This window comes from Amphiura filiformis, chromosome 3 (genome assembly GCF_039555335.1).
Source record: "Amphiura filiformis chromosome 3, Afil_fr2py, whole genome shotgun sequence".
Lineage (NCBI taxonomy): Eukaryota > Metazoa > Echinodermata > Ophiuroidea > Amphilepidida > Amphiuridae > Amphiura > Amphiura filiformis.
Genome location: NC_092630.1, coordinates 1,222,928 through 1,242,721, shown reverse-complemented (window position 1 = coordinate 1,242,721; position 19,794 = coordinate 1,222,928). Strand labels below are relative to the sequence as shown.

Below are 19,794 nucleotides of genomic sequence, written 5' to 3'. Positions count from 1 at the left end.
TGTTTAAAATGTCATAAGGATCATTGCATTTAAATTTCAGCTCAATTGGAGCATTTTGAAAACCTTGACCTTTGGCCCCTTTATGACCCCTTAATGGCCTTAAATAAATTTTTAATGTTTTAAACATGTTTAGAATGTCATAAGGATCATTGCATTTAAATTTAAGCTCAATCGGAGCATTTTTGGTTAAAATGACCTTTTTTGACCCCTGTGACCCCTGGATGACCTCTGACGTTTGGAAATAGTTTTATTATATTTTTTATGTTTTCCTCTTTCATATGACACCACTCATGGGGTCATACCTTCGTGGCATTTAGAGATATGTCCATTTCAGACCAAATGGTTAGTGAGTTAGTAAGCTAGTAACCTAGTAACATTCACTCATATAGGCTGATACCATTTCATGGTTCAGCAAAAACAATGTACAAACAAAACATATCTTTACTTTTTAGGTCAACCAGAATAACATGCACATATGTGACCCCTCGGCACAACTGAGCCCGGGTGTCGCCAGTGCCACTATTGAGATATGCTCCATCGAACTTAATAATAAACAATAGGAAACAAAGGATTTATTGACTGTTTTATTGATTTTTTACTACTTAAATGTCAAGATATAACTCATTTTTAAAGCTAATTTCAAGCAGAATATCTTGGTTGAATATCTCAAAAATGATGATTGGCGACTTCAGGGCTCAGTTGTGCCGAGGGGTCACATATATGTATGAAAGCAGTGCCAGCATCCAAGGGGGGCGTGGGGCATGGGACGAATATGTCCTCTGTGAAAACAAAACCACTGAAAATTCTATTATTTTGGGCACAAATTAAATGGTCAAGTCTTTGGCAAATATTTTGACCCCACCTAGAATAATCACTTTCCCGATTCCCCAGTGAAAACAATACTTCAGCTTCAGAAATGGACAATGATAACTTGTTCATATCGTAGCCATTCTGACCCGGCATGACCTAGTGGTATTTGCATTCAAATATTATAGAGCTGATATGCAAGAGGAATGGTATGGGTTCTATAAAGGAGATCTTACAGCTTGATATAAGGGGTGTCATTACCACCCCATGTGCACAATTTTTCCCGGGAGGGGGAAACAGCCAAAACTTTCGTTTTGATATAGGCCTACTATTGGCCTTAACTCAAGAACTGCAAGATTCAATTCCTATAAGATCAATGTATTTTAATATTAAAATATCATTTAGAAGTATACGACAGTTATTTAACTACAACTGGAAAAATATGACTCCTGCCACCCCTTAAAATGCAATAAGTTGAACACCTACGATGGAAAATATATAATAAATTTCATTTTATATTATCAACTAATTTAATCATATTAATTTGACTCAAAAGTGTCTTGTGTGACAGTGTCTGTTTGAAATTGCTTTAAGATGTTCAAAGCTGGTCTTTTAGGCAGTGGCGGCAGCGGGGGCACTGGGGAAAAGGGAAATTCAGGGGAAAATCAACCAATTTTTGACAAAATAGCTGTAAAAATGGATGTTTGTGTAATTTTGGGTTTTTTTATTGGAGGCATGAGTTCTGACAGAGGGAAAGGCATTTTCCCCCATGCAATTACATTACATTGCTATCAGCAGTAGATAGCATTTCTAACATAACATTGCTATCAGCAGTAGATAGCATTTTCTAACATAACATTGCTATCAGCAGTAGATGGCATTTGTAACATTACATTGCTATCAGCAGTAGATGGCATTTGTAACATTACATTGCTATCAGCAGTAGATAGCATTTTGCAACATTACATTGCTACCAGCAGTAGAAAGCATTGGCAACACTGAAGTGCTATCAGCAGTAGATACATTACATTGCTATCAGCAGCAGATAGTATTTGTAACACTGCACTGCTATGAGCAGTAGATATCATTTGTAACATGACATTGCTATCAGCAGTAGAAAGCATTTTGTAACATTACATTGCTATCAGCAGTAGATAGCATTTGTAACATTACATTGCTATCAGCAGTAGATAGCATTTGTAATATTACATTGCTATCAGCAGTAGATAGCCATATGGAAAAGTTTTCCTATGAAAGTCTCTTTAAATAAATTATACTCGACTCCAGTGTGTGCACGCTGTGTGTACAGAGGCATTCAAGGTCAATGCACAATGCATACATTACCACACAACACACTAAGAAGGGCTGTACGGAAGAGGGTATGGTTTTTCCTACAGTACGACGGCACTTTGTAACCAATCAGATTCCTTTTTAGAGAGTAGAATCTGGCAAAGTATTTCTAGGAAATACCGCTCAAGCCAAGTCAATCGGACTTTCTATTATCAAGTGAGGGCAGTCAATAGCACGCTACTTTAATGACACGGGGTGCATGTCAGTGTATTTCGCTGTAAATCGAGCGAGATTTTGGGAATACCTTGCTTTCATCAGATTTCCTTGAAAATCGGGGAAAGTAAAGTTTAATATATACATGAGACAATTAAGAGTGAGCCAAAAAATAAAAGACTTTCCCTTCATAATAATTGAAGTTGAAAGAGAAAAAAGACAATTTTCTCCCATTGCTTAACTGTGGGACTCCTTTTATTTGAGCAAAAGAGACTACTTTTCCATATGTTTGTAACATTACATTGCTATCAGCAGTAGATAGCATTTGTAACCTTACATCGCTATCAGCAGTAGATAGCATTTGTAACATTACATTGCTATCAGCAGTAGATAGCATTTGTAACATTACATTGCTATCAGCAGTAGAAAGCATTTGTAACACTACATTGCTATCAGCAGTAGATATCATTTGTAACATTACATTGCTACCAGCAGTAGATAGCATTTGTAACATTACATTGCTATCAGCAATAGATAGCATTTGAAACACTACATTGCTATCAGCAGTAGATATCATTTGTAACATTACATTGCTACCAGCAGTAGATAACATTTGTAATATTACATTGCTATCAGTAGTAGATAACATTTGTACTATTACATTGCTATCAGTAGTAGATAGCATATTTAACATTCGCTCGCTATTCGAGAGGTGTCGTGGTTTGTGGAATGGGGCTAGTTCTAAATAATCACTGAAATCATTACTTCTAATTACTAATAGTATCAGATATTGCGCGTTTTTGCATAATACAACAAATCAATATTGTGACTAAATCGGTTCAAGGTCAACACATTGGCTTTTGCGTCCTATGAGGTGGTAAATACTTGTTGTAGTAGGTCTAGTGTCTATTTTTGAAATGGTACAGATCACCAGTTTCACTTTGACCTTGGACCTGATTATGAAACATAACAAAATCTTTTGTACTGTGTTCATGTGTGTGTGGTATGGTATTCTTTGGAGTGTAAAATCCAATCAATGACATTTTATATGACATTGGCAGCCATACTAGGAAAAAAGGAACATTAGTTGCGATAAGTTACTAGTATTGTGTGTCATAAAGTAGGTAAGATTTTCATTAACTTATATTTGATCTTCAAAATGAGTGATTATTTAGCCATTATATGAGACCAATATGAATTATTGAATTGTTTAGTTTCTTTATTACAGTTATATTTAACTGTATTATATTGCCACAAAGTACTTTAGAATAACTAAAATTTGGGGCGTATTACACGGAGGACGAACCAAAACATAATATACTTCTATGTTTAGTATTATGTACTAAGTCTCAGCTAGATGATCTTTGATGCCAAGGTATATAGTTCACTCATTGAAAAATCTGTGTAAATATCTATTTAATGCATGTAAGAAGAGAGATATATACTTTCGTCAGTAGATGTATACGTTAATATTGTTTATGTAATTTACAATGTATTTTAGAGCCGGAGGCCTTTATATACTGAATAAATTTCCCTCATTTGAGGGAATTGAATTGAATTGAATTGCTCATGAACTTAGAACAGTCAATAAAATGTCTGACATGCATATTTACATAATAAGGTATAGATCAGGATTTTTGTTGAATCAATGATAAAACATAATCATATCCTAAACATGATAAATGGCAATGATATCAAATTGTCAATTTGTTCAAATAAAAGAGTTACTCTTCCAGTTAGTGTGTTACTGAAAGAGATCAAACAATATCTATCACAAAAACCTTACAAATTGACCATTTGTGTGTACTGTACTTATATACATATTAGGTAAAACTGCTTCAAAATGGCACCCAAAGTAGTCATCATAACTGGCTGTTCAAGCGGTATTGGTTTGGAAACGGCTATACTCTTGGCAAGTGACAAAGAGAATCGCTTCAAAGTATTTGCTACCATGAGGAATCTCGCCAAGAAAGATCAACTAGAAACTGCTGCTGGATCGGCATTGGATAAAACACTTTTCATACGTCAGCTTGATGTCACTAAGGTGGATTCGATTGATGAATTTATGGACAAGATTAATCGAGAGGAAGGAGGGGTTGATATTTTAGGTAAGATTCATCCTTTTAGTAGATTTCTCAAACTTTTGTCATTTGCATTCTTTACACTTACAGGTATAGTTTGAAAACAAGACATTGAATTACACAGCCATGACATTAGTCACGGCTATGTCTTTAATCATACAGAATCCTCTTCTTTCATCTTCTGTCGACCTTTACATTTGCTCTAGCACTCACATGCTTACACCAATTTTGTTATAATTTTGTCACAACCATCATTGACCATACATGTCACATGAAACTTGGAGTCAAAGGTCATAAAGGGGTCAAAAACATCATTTCATCTCAAAATGCAATTTCTCCTACAAATTGCATAGGGCAGTGACATCACTTGCACACATGCTATTGCTATTACCCAGTGTCTATAAATTGTGATATACAGATTTGGAGTCAAAGGTCTTTAAGGGTCACTTCTGGTGTAAAATCAAATACTCTCAACAAATTTTATTAGCTAAGAAAAATATAAGACATAGGTTCAAAGGTCATTAACATGATTAAGGGGTCATTGGGTCCAAAATCAAATACTGTTCACAATTTTTATTAGCCAGGAAAATCAAAGCAGAGTGACGGTATGTTCACATGAATTGTAGTTAGACCTACTCATTGTATATGTGGTATTGGTATTTTTTTATTTGGGGTCAAAGGTCATTAATGAGTCACTACCAGTCCAAGACGAATTACGTTCAAAATGCCTCTTCTGCTACAAATAACATAGCAGAGTGATGCCACATGCACACAAGCATTGACAATAGGCAATGTCTATGCGGTGTTCAGACATTTTTAGGTCAAAGGACATTAAGGGGTCACAACACGGCCGTGTTTGTGGTCATAGACCACAGTTATATCTAATTTTGATTTTTTTTTTCTTGCAGTCAATAATGCAGGAGTAGGACAAGCTGGAATCATGGAGAAAGTAACAGAAAGCCAAATTAAGACAGTCTATGAAACCAATGTATTTGGTGTGATTCGCATGACTCAAGCCGTTACTCCTGGCATGAAAGCAAAGCGATCAGGACATATCATCACTGTTAGTAGTGTGGGAGGGCTTATCGGTAAGTTGAATTTATTTCAAATAAGTCTACATTTTGAAGTTACAAATTAAAATAATTAATTCAATGGAAACAATAGAATTCACCATTTGAAAATGAAATTTGCTAATAATACAAAGAATATGAAAATAAGGTCATTAATATCAATAAATATGCAAATAACATGATACACACTATACAGCAGTGATGTTAGCATACTTTATCATCCTATCAAGTTCATCGGTTATTGTGTGTAAGCTGCAGAGTGGATCAATGGCAAAATATGCAAATACACTCATTAAAATTCATAAATATGTAAGTAACATTCTTGACACAAAATTATACAGCACAAGAAGTGATCATACTCTAGTAAGAAGTAAATCAGTAGTATTCCCTGTTGGCTGCAGAGTTTTCAGAATGGCTGCAGAAATGTCAGGCACTTAAAAATATATGCAAATTGAGGTCATTAAATATTCTTGACCTAAAACTATACAGCACAAGAGGTGATTATATTATCAAGCTAGAAGTTAATCAGTCAATTGTGTGTAGGCTGCAGAGTGGTTTAATTAATGATTTTACTTCCACCTGCCAACCTGACAGACAGACAGACACCCAGACAGACAGCCGATTGACCATCAACCTGTGCTATATCATAAGCCCCACACAACACATTGTTTTCAGGGCCATGCAAAAATCAGCCAATTTTATTGGACTTGCATGCAGGACCGGTGGTGGTGACAGGAATTTTTTTTTTGGGGGGGTAAAGTGAATTTCAGGGAGGCAAAATCTTTGGGTTTTACTGGGGAGTCAAGAGTTCTGACTGGAGGAATCCCCCCATGGCACCGCCACTGTGCAGGACAAATGCATCTAGAGAGCTAATCATGGGACTCTCTGACCAAGTGAGTGAGATTTATTTGAAATTCACATAAACATTTATTGCACTTAGCCTGACATAGCTAGCTATTTGAGAATGGGGGCCCAACATTGCAAAATCAGCAGCTTTTAAAATGGCGACTTCAACATTTCAAATGTATTGACAGTTAGAGAATTAAGGTGGTACTACACCTGTGGTAAATTTGTGACTATTTTTGCATTTTTCTCAAAAATAATAACACACTGGTAACAAAAGTTATGTATATTATTGGGGCAAGGAATCCAATTACTACACTGAAATTTCAGTGATTCAAGACAAGCGGTTCAGTATATATGATCGAAATGAGGTACATCCTAGCGGTACCTCTTTTCTTATCATAAATAACGTACCGCTTGTCTTGGGTAACTGAAATTCCATTGTAGTAATTGCATTCCTTGCCCCTATAACATACATAACTTTTGTTACCACTGTGTTATTAGTTTTTGAGAAAAATGCAAAAATATACACAAATTTATCGAGGGGTGTAATACCCCTTAGGGGCTGTGCAATAATTATGAGCCCTGGGGAGGGTAAAATTGGGGGGGCAAGAATTTTTGGCGAGCCAAAAGGGGGGGTATTCAATTTTGGCAAGCCGAGAGGGGGGGCAAGCGATTTTTGGCACGCATTCACGGGCGCCTTTTTAACAAAACGCTCTAAAAAGGCTTAGGAAAACAGTACGGAAACGCTTTAATATGCAAATTTTCCTGCTCGCTACGCTCGCAACATACATCTAGACCAATTAAAGTTTGGAATTTGGGATCCCAAAAATTTTGGCATGTTCAAGGGGGGGGGGGACAAAGAATTTTTGGCGGGCCGAGAGGGGGGCAAGCGATTTTGGCAGGCCGAGAGGGGGGGCAAGCGATTTTTGGCGAGCTGTTCGGAAATTTTTTCGGGGGGCTGATAATTATTGCACAGCCCCTTAAAGGTATGATAAAAATCATTACAGGCATGCTGCTCCTGCAGCATGCAATAAAATTTGCTATACTAAATGGAAGACATGACCTGAAACGTCCATACAGGGAGCAGGGGCGGATTTAGGGGCGAGCGGCCTTGCGCCTCTATTTTTTTTACTAGCAAAGGGCGCGGTAACTTAAAATACAAAAATTGTCAGAAATTAAAAAAAGGAACAAATTCGCCATGAACAGCAAACAATGGGCCAAAACCGTTGAGGTTTCGAGGGGGTAACCCCCTTTAACACATTTTTTTCGTCGTCGACCAAAAGGCGCCCCCTTTATCAAAAATTCCTGGATCCGACCCTGGGGAGTATGAATTTCAAATGGAGCTACCTGAATGGGTGTCACAATTTGAAATCTATATGCCTTGTGTGGGAGATTAAGGCCAAGTCTTTCAAACCGGGTGTATGGTGTACTGGAATAACCCAATGTTTAAACATGTTCTCTTCCACTAGGTATTCCATTCATGGATATATATGTGTCCAGTAAGTTTGCAGTTGAAGGGTTCTCAGAATCTATTGCACCTGTACTGAAGCAGTTCAATATAAGGTAAGCTCCTGGGAAAAAGGTGTCTGGATTTTGATGGCTCCCCATGCTCATTTTTATACAGGAGGAGTTATTAGTGGACATGTGGGTATGAGGATGTGTGACAGATATTGGGTGCATTTTCAGGCTCTTAGTAGGAGCGTGTTTCTTCAGAGCCAAATACCGTTTTGGAAGCGGTATGGAACCGTTAATCACTCCTGTGGAAACAGCCTCCAACACCTTTTTGCAACGCCTTTTCAACGCCAACGGAAACCTTGTTGGAGTAGGTTTTTGCCGTTGACGAAGCGGGTAGATTTTCTGTAGAAACAGACCGAAGAGGTAACTTGCCGTTTATTGAGCAAAATCAGGCAAAATGGCTGTTAATCAACAGGTAAATTGGATGGACGACATGACAAAAACCTTAATCAGCCTGGGCAACATAACAAGTTGAAACTATTTATGTAAACCCACAATTTCTCTGTGATACGGAAAACAGGAAAATTCACGAATTCGGGGTTTGCTCACGAAAATTTGTAAATGCCACAAAATAGTGAAAAACTGTGTAAAATGTGACATGATCAAGGGGAATGAGTCACATGTCGGCCCAGGTCGAAAATGAGTTTTACACATGTTTCTAAAGAGGACATTCAGAGCTTTCAGAAACTGAAAACCCCATGTTGATACGACTTTTCTTTCTGAAGTTACGCCAATTTATCAATCGCTGAAAACAATATAAAACAAAAGAATTTTAACACTTTCTTTGCCAATATCTCAAAATCAATATTACCGACATCCGACTCATTTCCCTTGATCGTGTCACAAATATCAAACTTTTCTGTTGATTTGCAAAATATAAGAAAGAAAAGTGATAATTTAGCAGTAATCAACCATTAAACAATCCATTCTAGCATTAATTCTAGGCCTACGATGCAAGATTCTGGCCATACTACAGTAAAAGGTAAGACAAAATACACTTTTAAAACATGTTTGTTGGTACGATGCAAATAACTAAAACCAATTTCATACATACTCACGATATAACAACGTTTCTGATTGGATTTGCGCCCTTTTTTCCTGGTCATAAATACCGTTTATGACCAGTACGCAGGGCATAAACAAGCTGTGTCACGCAGCGTTGGAACCCAATTAACACGATCCACGATTTGCTAGTGTTGCGTACACGCACATGTCACCGCGCCCATCTCACGCGGAGCGCAAAAGATGACGCGTATCACGCGTTGACTCCCGGCCGTTGACCTCATGAGTCGAGCTGCTTCCTGCAAGTAGGCCTACTCATTTTCTTCCAATTTATGAAGGAAAACGGTATGGAAATGTTATTTAAAGTTGCAAACCCTTATTATTTTCATCTGTATTGAATTGCTAAGAATGTTGGGTATGTATGAACGGGGTTCATTCATAGGATTTCGGGCATGATTGCTGTTTATGCCCGAGGCGTGAGCAAATCGTGGATCGTGTTAACTAGCAAATCGTGGATCGTGTTAATTGGGTTCCAACGGAAATGTTATTTAAAGTTGCAAACCCTTATTATTTTCATCTGTATTGAATTGCTAAGAATGTTGGTATGATGAGCAGGGGTTCATTCATAGGATTGGGCATGATTGCTGTTTATGCCTCGCTCACGCCTCGGGCATAAACAGCGATCATGCCCTCAATCCTATGAATGAACCCCTAAATTAGGCATGTTAGGGTAGAGGGACATCACATGACGTCATTCAGCTTAAACGGCATGAACACGCCAACGGCAAAAACTTGTCTGTGGAAACAGCAGGTTAAACGGTAAGATAATGATAAGATACCGTTATCCATTTAGCGGTAACTTAGCGGAGCGCCTGTAGAAACATGCTCTAGGTTTAGATTCATGGTGTAAATTTCAGTTTACAGAAGGGGTGCTTTGTTGTAATTATGAACAAACATAATTTTAAAGTTCAGAAAATTAATATAATATTTTGTCGGGGGGGTCAAATTTGGTATCTTTTGGGAGAAGTTTATAGAGTCACAACCACACATCCCTGCCTAATCAATAGTTTTTTGTTAGGCTAAATTTATACTCAATCGCTTTTGCATAAGAGTGGAACGCACCCATGTTCAGTGGGCACAATCGCTGTCACTTTTGCACACTGAGCATGCATGCAAAATGCCCTCAGTCAGTCAACATTCACTGATAAGCAAGGATTCAGGAACCATGGGTACAGGCCGGGGGTACAGGTTACTACTTGTTATTCATAACCTCATTAACCCTAACATCCAAAAATCTTACAAAATCTTACGATGAAAAATTCTGCGCATGCATGAATCCCAGGGTCTGCGATGACGCAATCACCCTAAGTGTTATATGCGACGGAATTGCTGGCCGGGCAGCAATAACCCGTGTAGCTACCGGTCCGTGATCGTGTGCTTGGCATGCGAGCGGCCATAGGTTCGAATACCGGGGGTGCCCAGTCAAAATTTCTTCTTCTCCTTGACTTTTTCGGATCTTCTTTGACTTCCGATCCCAAAAAGCAGGGTCCAGTGTTAGGGTTAACTAAGATGTATGCATCCAATTCCATTTAGCTATTTGTGAAGACGCGAATGCAAATAGAGGTCATTGATAATCTCACAATTGACCGCAAAATGCGTAATTGTTCGAAAGTAAATATTAGTAACTTCCGCTGAGCGCCAGATTGTGCATCGAACAAACTGCGCGCACGTGCTGGCTGCTGTATTTGGATTGCGCTACCCCCACAGATTGTGATTCGCACTTTTGTTATTGGTCGCCCTGATTTAGCCTGATCGATTTTTGGAAAGGGAAGATGTCAAAATCATCTATTTTTCCCGGGCTATTTTTACAAACTTTTGAGCAAACTTGTGTTATTTTGTACAGTGAAGAGATTAAACTGACGGTTACGAATGAGGTTAATAACTTTGCATCGGTAATATGTCGGGCATTGTGAAAAATCTAAACATTTTGCTTTGGACCTTGGAATATCCCTCGGGCATAGGGATATTCCTCAGTTCCAAAGGCAAAATGTTTAGATTTTTCCACAGAGGTCGGTATACACAAGAGTTGCATTAGTGTACATGTTCACGTAACCTCCTTCAACTCATTTGCATAGAATTGGATACCAGGATCGTATTCTGATTCGTCGTGCCTTCTAACCTGTTCTAATTAGCATACTTTTGGATACCTCCATATTTGGTATTACCTAATTAATTATTTATACCTCTATGTTGTTTACATAGTGACGTCATTAGAGCTGGTCACTTCGTCAAACATCCGACGAATGAACGTTTGTAGTTTTCTTTTTATTACTGTTATATCGTGAAATACCATATAGCTGACGTGTTAGTCCAATATGATAGGAAAATATTTCTGGTGATGACCCCATGTTCACATTGGCTAAATAAGCTGTATTTTCGCTGGAAAGGGGCCGGGACATGTCGGCCATTTTGTTTGCAAAAGGCATGTTCTTCTCCCGCGTTACCCGGAAGTGGCAGCACCAGAACAAATGATGTCATTTCTGGATTTCAGCCGGAACGGTTACGTTCACTGCCGTGCATCAGTATACGCATAAGCGTATCTAGGTTTTACTAAAGTAAAACATCTTTGGATTTTCCACAATGCCCTCTAATTAACCGATGCGCAGTTATTAACCTCTTATTAGATATTTGCTGTCATAATGAATACCTACGTCATGCCTTAGTTACTGGTTCACGCTTGGTTTGCGTATCTGTTAGCAACCCATTGACTTGTGTATCTAGGGTGTATTATTCATCCAGTAGTTCAAAACATTATTTTGTAAATTAAATCTAATACTAAGTGGGTTGCAAATATTATTTTGAAAATTAAATCTAATGCAAAGTGAGTTGCAAATTTTAGTTCCAGTATTAGATTTAATTTACAAAATAATCCATTGATTGTGGTTCTGGACACAGATAACATGAACCAGTTGACTTGGCAAGGATGACTTGTTGACGTCACACTATGATGGCAAATTGATACTTGACAGGTGTGTTTTTTTGCTGTGGCTCCAACTAGTTTTATTATTATTTCTACAGTGTCAGCCTAATTGAACCAGGACCAGTGCAAACGGCATTTGCTACTAATATTGCTGCAAACAAGACAGGACAGATAGGTCCTGATGTAGATCCTGACGTGGATGAATTAACACAACAGTTACTCAAAGGCACCCACAAAGGTGGTGCAAAACGCGAATAGCCAATTATGTAAGTAAAGCATGATTCAGTCTTTTGATTAATTGCATAATAAGGTTTCTGAATGCTTGTCAGGAAGAAACCAATTTACTTATGCAGAGAAAGGTTATCGCCCTTTGGCGACCTCAAAAAGGTCATCTTGCTTCGACCGGTGAGATTGTCATATGACCTAGTTTGGCGCGTGTGGGCTCGTGTGGTTTGGTCCAATCATAATGTGTGTTTTGGTCGTGTCGTTGCGTGGACCAATGGGGACAGGCCTTTCAAAGAAAGGTCGGTTCGGGTTGTCTCCTTAAAATCGCATCACATTCAGATTTCATCCGATAAGGATCCAAAATATTTATTTTCCCACCCACCACTCCCAAAAATTGGTGTTTTGTCATGCTCGGATCTCGTGTTCATTTTTTTTTGAAAGCATGGGCAAATTTAGAAGTGGCGGCAGTGGTTCATGAGGAAGTTTTTCGCATAACATTTCAACAATGTGAGCGAAAAACTTGAATAGCATCTTGTAATTAATAGAAAATTATTCGCTACAAAGGACGAACGCTTATATTTGTGTTAAAAGGAGTAAAAATGGTAATTAAAGCTACAATTACTTCTTTTCTCATCTTCCTTAATCAAGACATTATTTATAGAAGGCTTCTTTTGTTAGGTTTTCCTACAATGGCGCTTGGGAGCCTTTTTCATAAGCTCCAACCATTGCATGGAAATAAAATTTGTGTCTACTTAATGTGCAGTTTAAGAATTTTGAGAGGAAAATGATGTAGCAAAAATCAAATAATTTATATTAAAAATAGCCATATAAGGCGTACATTATGGAATAAGATGAAAAATAGTAAATTACAAATGTTTATTTTTATACATGTATTCATTTATGGTGAAAAGGTTGCAATTTAGCTGCCCCCTTCAACATCCTGAAAAGGTTGACCCAAATGTTTTTTTCAATGGTTTGAGAAAGTGAAGAGCAAAAAAAAATGGATAATAAGTCCTTGCAACCTAAAAACAGAAAATTTTCAAAAATTTTTGCCAATTTTACACCCTTTTTTCTTTGATAACTGTTTTTTACGCCCCTATTTTCTTAATAACTGTTTTTGCCGCCCCTGCCTCTTCTTCTTCTGCCGCCCTTTCCTTTTCCGCCAGCTGCTTTGACCCCGGGGCTGGTTCTAAAGCCCCCTCCAAAATATGTGCATGCATGAAGCACATTTTGTTTGCAACAACTAATTTCACACATTTTCAAATTATTAGTCACAATAAATCATTACCTGAAAAAAATGATGCCGTTTTGCAGGTTTTTACTAAGGTTGCACTTTGGTCTATTGCAAACAATGTATACAGTCCCCCCCTAATACTTTTTAGAATAAGTCAAAAAAATATTTTACGAAATGTAAAAATGTCAAAAGATATGTATAGTCCTATTTGTTTTACACATGTGGACCAATTTATAGCGTCACACATCATTGCGTTCAGTCACAATGGTTAATTGTGTAAGAAAAGAGGTCGTTTTAAAAGTTGCACCCGAGTCCATAGCAGTCAGGTTTTCTTTAACAAACACATGAATAGACTGGCCTACTGTATTGTGGGGGGTATTTTGGGGTGTCAGGAAATATTGCAAAAAAAGCAAAAGCTAACCAAATCGTCTCCAAACGTGGACACTGTTGAGGACTATGCAAACGTGGTCGTCTGAATCTGTACTCAATCAACATACTGTGGACGGACGTTTTCCGCCATTTTGTATTTTGTATATTTTTGTGTGTATGGAATTTAACCTAGCAACTGCGGACATTTTATCTCATATAACGATAGAGGTCGTATTTTTCAAATTCATTATACATGCATTTTCGGTTGTTTGCAGACCTCCAGAAACCGAGGACAGTCCCCCATTGCAGAATGGTCCGTGGTTTGAATGTGAAGTGCGAGTGTCTCCTCGTTTGCTTGCAAACACCTACGCATACATTAAGAAGGAATACACTATCGCAAGATCCCACTCCATGGCTAAAGCCAGGGAGATAACAATTGTATGTCCTCACAAAACTTTATTTTTACTTATAAAAATTACTCATAAACTGAATAATTTGAATGAGAATAAAAGATAGGATTTTGTCTTTTACCTATCCAATCAATTCATGTCATGATGTATGGGCTGACCAATATTTTGATTGTTGTGTATACCACTACTCAAAATATTGACCAGCCCATCCTTTATGACACAATATTAGATAGCAAAATCCTATCTTTTATTCTCAAATTATTTAAACTCATTTCTCTTGCAATTAATAATTTTGTTCTTTTTCACAGATGCAAACTGGAGCAGAGATAGCAAAAGTCATCCAAGATGTCATCCTATCGGACAAACCTCATCTGCATTACCTCACCTCAGACATTTATAAGAAGCTATTGACTGAAACAAAATTTGTTGACATCACTGGCGATTCAATAGTTGAAGGAATTATTCAGCAACAGCACTGGGAAACATAACACTTGACTATGAATATGATGAAAACAATGAAACCAAAAACAATGTAAAAACAAAAAATATCTTTACTTTTTTTCCCAGAGAATAACATGCACATAAATGTATGAAAGCAGTGCCAGCATCAAGGGGGGGGAGGAATATGGGAGAAACATGTCACCCTTCATAACAAAAAACACTGCAAATTCCATTATTTTAGGCACAAGTCATAGGCAAATGTTACAACCCCACCATTATCACTTTTTCAGTTATCCCAGTGAAAACAATACTTCCGCTTCAGAAATGGACAGTGATAACTTGTTCATATCATAGCCATTCAGGACCGGTTTTGTAAATACAACAATATATTGGTATATGTTACATGATCAAATTAGATGAGGGTGCTTTTGCATGCATACAACTATTTTGGTAATCAGTACCAAATTCAGAAATGGACAGTGAAAACTTGTTCATATCGTAGCCGTTCTGGACCAGTTTTGTAAATACAACAATACATTGGTATATGTTACATGATCAAATTAGATGAGGGTGCTTTTGCATGCATACAACTATTTTGGTAATCAGTACCAAATTCATTTGTTTTTGAGATATTGTGAGCTCTCACCTAAAAAAACCAAGTTGCAACAATAAGTATAATCAGACAAGAAACATGAACCAAGGAACATGAACCTTCTCAAATAACAGAGCTATAGACGAATCCAACGAGCCAAGTCATGGTCAGGATTTGGTTGGACATCTTTGGGTAGCCGCTAGCACCAACCTGGTGTTTTGAGCGTCCAATTGTGCAAATAAAAGCCGCCTAACACCTAGAAAAGATGCAAGGACGAGGAGGGTTAATAGAATAATAAATATAATAGAGATAATTCCGCAGGTAATCCCATCGCATCTATTCATACATAGTCCTTTTGTTCGCAAGTACATCAATGCATAGATACCGCGTGTAGTTAATCCAATTATTATGTATTAAGGTGTAAAACGGGTGATGGAATGCAGTTTAAAATTTCCGCCAAGGCCGAATCATTTCACATTTTGAGTGCATTGTAGCCGATGGCTACCCAACTAAAGGCTGCTAGTCAGGTGTAGGAATGCGTGAATTTAGATTCGTCTATAGCAAGGTTGACAAAGGGCAACCATCACAATACAAATGGCCAAATTGAAATAAAGGTATAAAGAAAAACATTAACAAATTTCTCAAAAAATGGACATTCTTGCTACAGCCCTGTCAAATGATAACATTAAGGCAGGTCGGAGGGAGCATGGCTTAGTGGTATTTGCACTTAAATATTATAAAGCTGACACACAAGAGGAATGGTATGGGTTCTATAAAGGAAATCCCAAGGCTTGATATAAGGGGTGTCATTTCCATCCAATGTGCATGATTTTTCCTGGGAGGGGGAAAATATGCAATACCTTTTGTTTTTCTATAATAGGGCCTATATTATTGGCCATAACTCAAGAATGGCAAGACTTATGGAAATATGTGATTATTTGTTTCCTTGACTCATTTCTATAAGATCAGTGTATTAATATCATTTACGAGTATACTGGAGTTATTTAGTTAAATGGCTTAAACTGGAAAATATGACCCCTGCTAATTCAATAAATGGAACACCTACGATGGAAATGATTGAAAATATATAATAAATTGTATTTTATATCATCAACTAATTTCTTGTTTGAAATTGCTCTGGCCTTATTTGCCTGTTGGCAGTGGCGGCACCAGATATATTTTTTCAGGGGGGTGAGGGAGGAAAATCTGAAAGTGTTGCACAAAATTGCTGCAAAAAGTGGACATTTGTTATTGGCAGTAGATAGCATTTGTAACATTACATTGCTATCAGCAGTGATAGCATTTCTAACATTACTTTGCTACCAGCAGTAGATAGCACTTGTAACATTACTTTGCTACCAGCAGTAGATAGCATTTGTAACATTACATTGCTATCAGCAGTAGATAGCATTTGTAACATTACATTGCTCTCAGTAGTAGATGGCATTATTTTGTAATATTACATTGCTATCAGCAGTAGATAGCATTTTGCAACATTACATTGCTATCAGCAGTAGATAGCATTTGTAACATTACATTGCTATCAGCAGTAGATAGCATTTGTAACATTACATTGCTATCAGCAGTGATAGCATTTCTAACATTACTTTGCTACCAGCAGTAGATAGCACTTGTAACATTACTTTGCTACCAGCAGTAGATAGCATTTGTAACATTACATTGATATCAGCAGTAGATAGCATTTGTAACATTACATTGCTCTCAGTAGTAGATGGCATTATTTTGTAATATTACATTGCTATCAGCAGTAGATAGCATTTTGCAACATTACATTGCTATCAGCAGTAGATAGCATTTGTAACATTACATTGCTATCAGCAGTAGATAGCATTTGTAACATTACATTGCTATCAGCAGTGATAGCATTTCTAACATTACTTTGCTACCAGCAGTAGATAGCACTTGTAACATTACTTTGCTACCAGCAGTAGATATCATTTGTAACATTACATTGCTATCAGCAGTAGATAGCACTTGTAACATTACATTGCTATCAGCAGTAGATAGCACTTGTAACATTACATTGCTATCAGCAGTAGATAGCATTTGTAACATTACAATGCTATCAGCAGTAGATAGCATTTGTAACATTACATTGCTATCAGCAGTAGATAGCATTTGTAATATTACATTGCTATCAGCAGTAGATAGCATTTGTAACATTACATTGCTATCAGCAGTAGATAGCATTTGTAACATTACATTGCTATCAGCAGTAGATAGCATTTGTAACATTACATTGCTATCAGTAGTAGATAGCATTTGTAATATTACATTGCTATCAGCAGTAGATAGCATTTTGCAACATTACATTGCTATCAGTAGTAGATAGCATTTGTAATATTACATTGCTATCAGCAGTAGATAGCATTTGTAACACTACATTGCTATCATCAGTGATAGCATTTGTAACACTACATTGCTATCAGCAGTAGATAGCATTTTGCAACATTACATTGCTATCAGTAGTAGATAGCATTTGTAATATTACATTGCTATCAGCAGTAGATAGCATTTGTAACATTACATTGCTATCAGTAGTAGATAGCATTTGTAATATTACATTGCTATCAGCAGTAGATAGCATTTTGCAACATTACATTGCTATCAGTAGTAGATAGCATTTGTAATATTACATTGCTATCGGCAGTAGATAGCATTTGTAACACTACATTGCTATCATCAGTGATAGCATTTGTAACACTACATTGCTATCAGCAGTAGATAGCATTTGTAACATTACATTGCTACCAGTAGTAGATAGCATTTGTAATATTACATTGCTATCAGCAGTAGATAGCACTTGTAACATTACATTGCTATCAGCAGTAGATATCATTTGTAACATTACATTGCTATCAGCAGTAGATAGCATTTGTAACATTACATTGCTATCACCAGTTAAAAGCATTTGTAACATTACATTGCTATCAGCAGTAGATAGCATTTTGCAACATTACATTGCTATCAGCAGTAAATAGCATTTGTAACATTACATTGTTATCAGCAGTAGATAGCATTTATAACATTACATTGCTATCAGCAGTAGATAGCATTTGTAACACTACATTACTATCAGTAGAAGATAGCATTTGTAACATTACTTTGCTACCAGCAGTAGATAGCATTTGTAACATTACATTGCTATCAGTAGATAGCATTTGTAACATTATATTGCTATCAGCAGTAGATAGCATTTGTAACATTACATTGCTATCAGCAGTAGATAGCATTTGTAACATTACATTGCTATCAGCAGTAGATAGCATTTGTAACATTACATTGCTATCAGCAGTAGATAGCATTTGTAACATTACATTGCTATCAGCAGTAGATAGCATTTGTAACATTACATTGCTATCAGCAGTAGATAGCATTTGTAACATTACATTGCTATCAGCAGTAGATAGCATTTGTAACATTACATTGCTATCAGCAGTAGATAGCATTTGTAACATTACATTGCTATCAGCAGTAGATAGCATTTCTAACATTACTTTGCTACCAGCAGTAGATAGCACTTGTAACATTACTTTGCTACCAGCAGTAGATATCATTTGTAACATTACATTGCTATCAGCAGTAGATAGCACTTGTAACATTACATTGCTATCAGCAGTAGATAGCACTTGTAACATTACATTGCTATCAGCAGTAGATAGCATTTGTAACATTACAATGCTATCAGCAGTAGATAGCATTTGTAACATTACATTGCTATCAGCAGTAGATAGCATTTGTAATATTACATTGCTATCAGCAGTAGATAGCATTTGTAACATTACATTGCTATCAGCAGTAGATAGCATTTGTAACATTACATTGCTATCAGCAGTAGATAGCATTTGTAACATTACATTGCTATCAGTAGTAGATAGCATTTGTAATATTACATTGCTATCAGCAGTAGATAGCATTTTGCAACATTACATTGCTATCAGTAGTAGATAGCATTTGTAATATTACATTGCTATCGGCAGTAGATAGCATTTGTAACACTACATTGCTATCATCAGTGATAGCATTTGTAACACTACATTGCTATCAGCAGTAGATAGCATTTTGCAACATTACATTGCTATCAGTAGTAGATAGCATTTGTAATATTACATTGCTATCAGCAGTAGATAGCATTTGTAACATTACATTGCTATCAGTAGTAGATAGCATTTGTAATATTACATTGCTATCAGCAGTAGATAGCATTTTGCAACATTACATTGCTATCAGTAGTAGATAGCATTTGTAATATTACATTGCTATCGGCAGTAGATAGCATTTGTAACACTACATTGCTATCATCAGTGATAGCATTTGTAACACTACATTGCTATCAGCAGTAGATAGCATTTGTAACATTACATTGCTACCAGTAGTAGATAGCATTTGTAATATTACATTGCTATCAGCAGTAGATAGCACTTGTAACATTACATTGCTATCAGCAGTAGATATCATTTGTAACATTACATTGCTATCAGCAGTAGATAGCATTTGTAACATTACATTGCTATCACCAGTTAAAAGCATTTGTAACATTACATTGCTATCAGCAGTAGATAGCATTTTGCAACATTACATTGCTATCAGCAGTAAATAGCATTTGTAACATTACATTGTTATCAGCAGTAGATAGCATTTATAACATTACATTGCTATCAGCAGTAGATAGCATTTGTAACACTACATTACTATCAG

At 36.8% G+C, this 19,794-nt stretch overlaps 2 protein-coding genes across 4 annotated transcripts in view; one reads left to right on the top strand and one right to left on the bottom strand.

Moving 5' to 3' along the window:
• The window catches only part of LOC140147835 (uncharacterized), a 175,280-nt gene that overhangs the window by 44,666 nt on the left and 110,820 nt on the right, over positions 1–19,794 (bottom strand). The gene's annotated exons all lie outside the window — the stretch shown is intronic.
• Positions 3,314–19,794, top strand: part of LOC140147832 (retinol dehydrogenase 8-like) — a 29,300-nt gene continuing 12,819 nt past the window's right edge. The window contains exons 1-2 of one of the 2 annotated variants that reach the window (XM_072169587.1): positions 3,314–3,430; positions 4,138–4,418. In XM_072169587.1, coding sequence (XP_072025688.1) covers positions 4,154–4,418 — 265 coding nt within the window. In that variant the 5' untranslated portion in view covers positions 3,314–3,430; positions 4,138–4,153. Of the gene's footprint in view, positions 3,435–4,137; positions 4,419–19,794 lie in introns of both variants that reach the window. The other variant, XM_072169586.1, reaches the window with a different exon arrangement.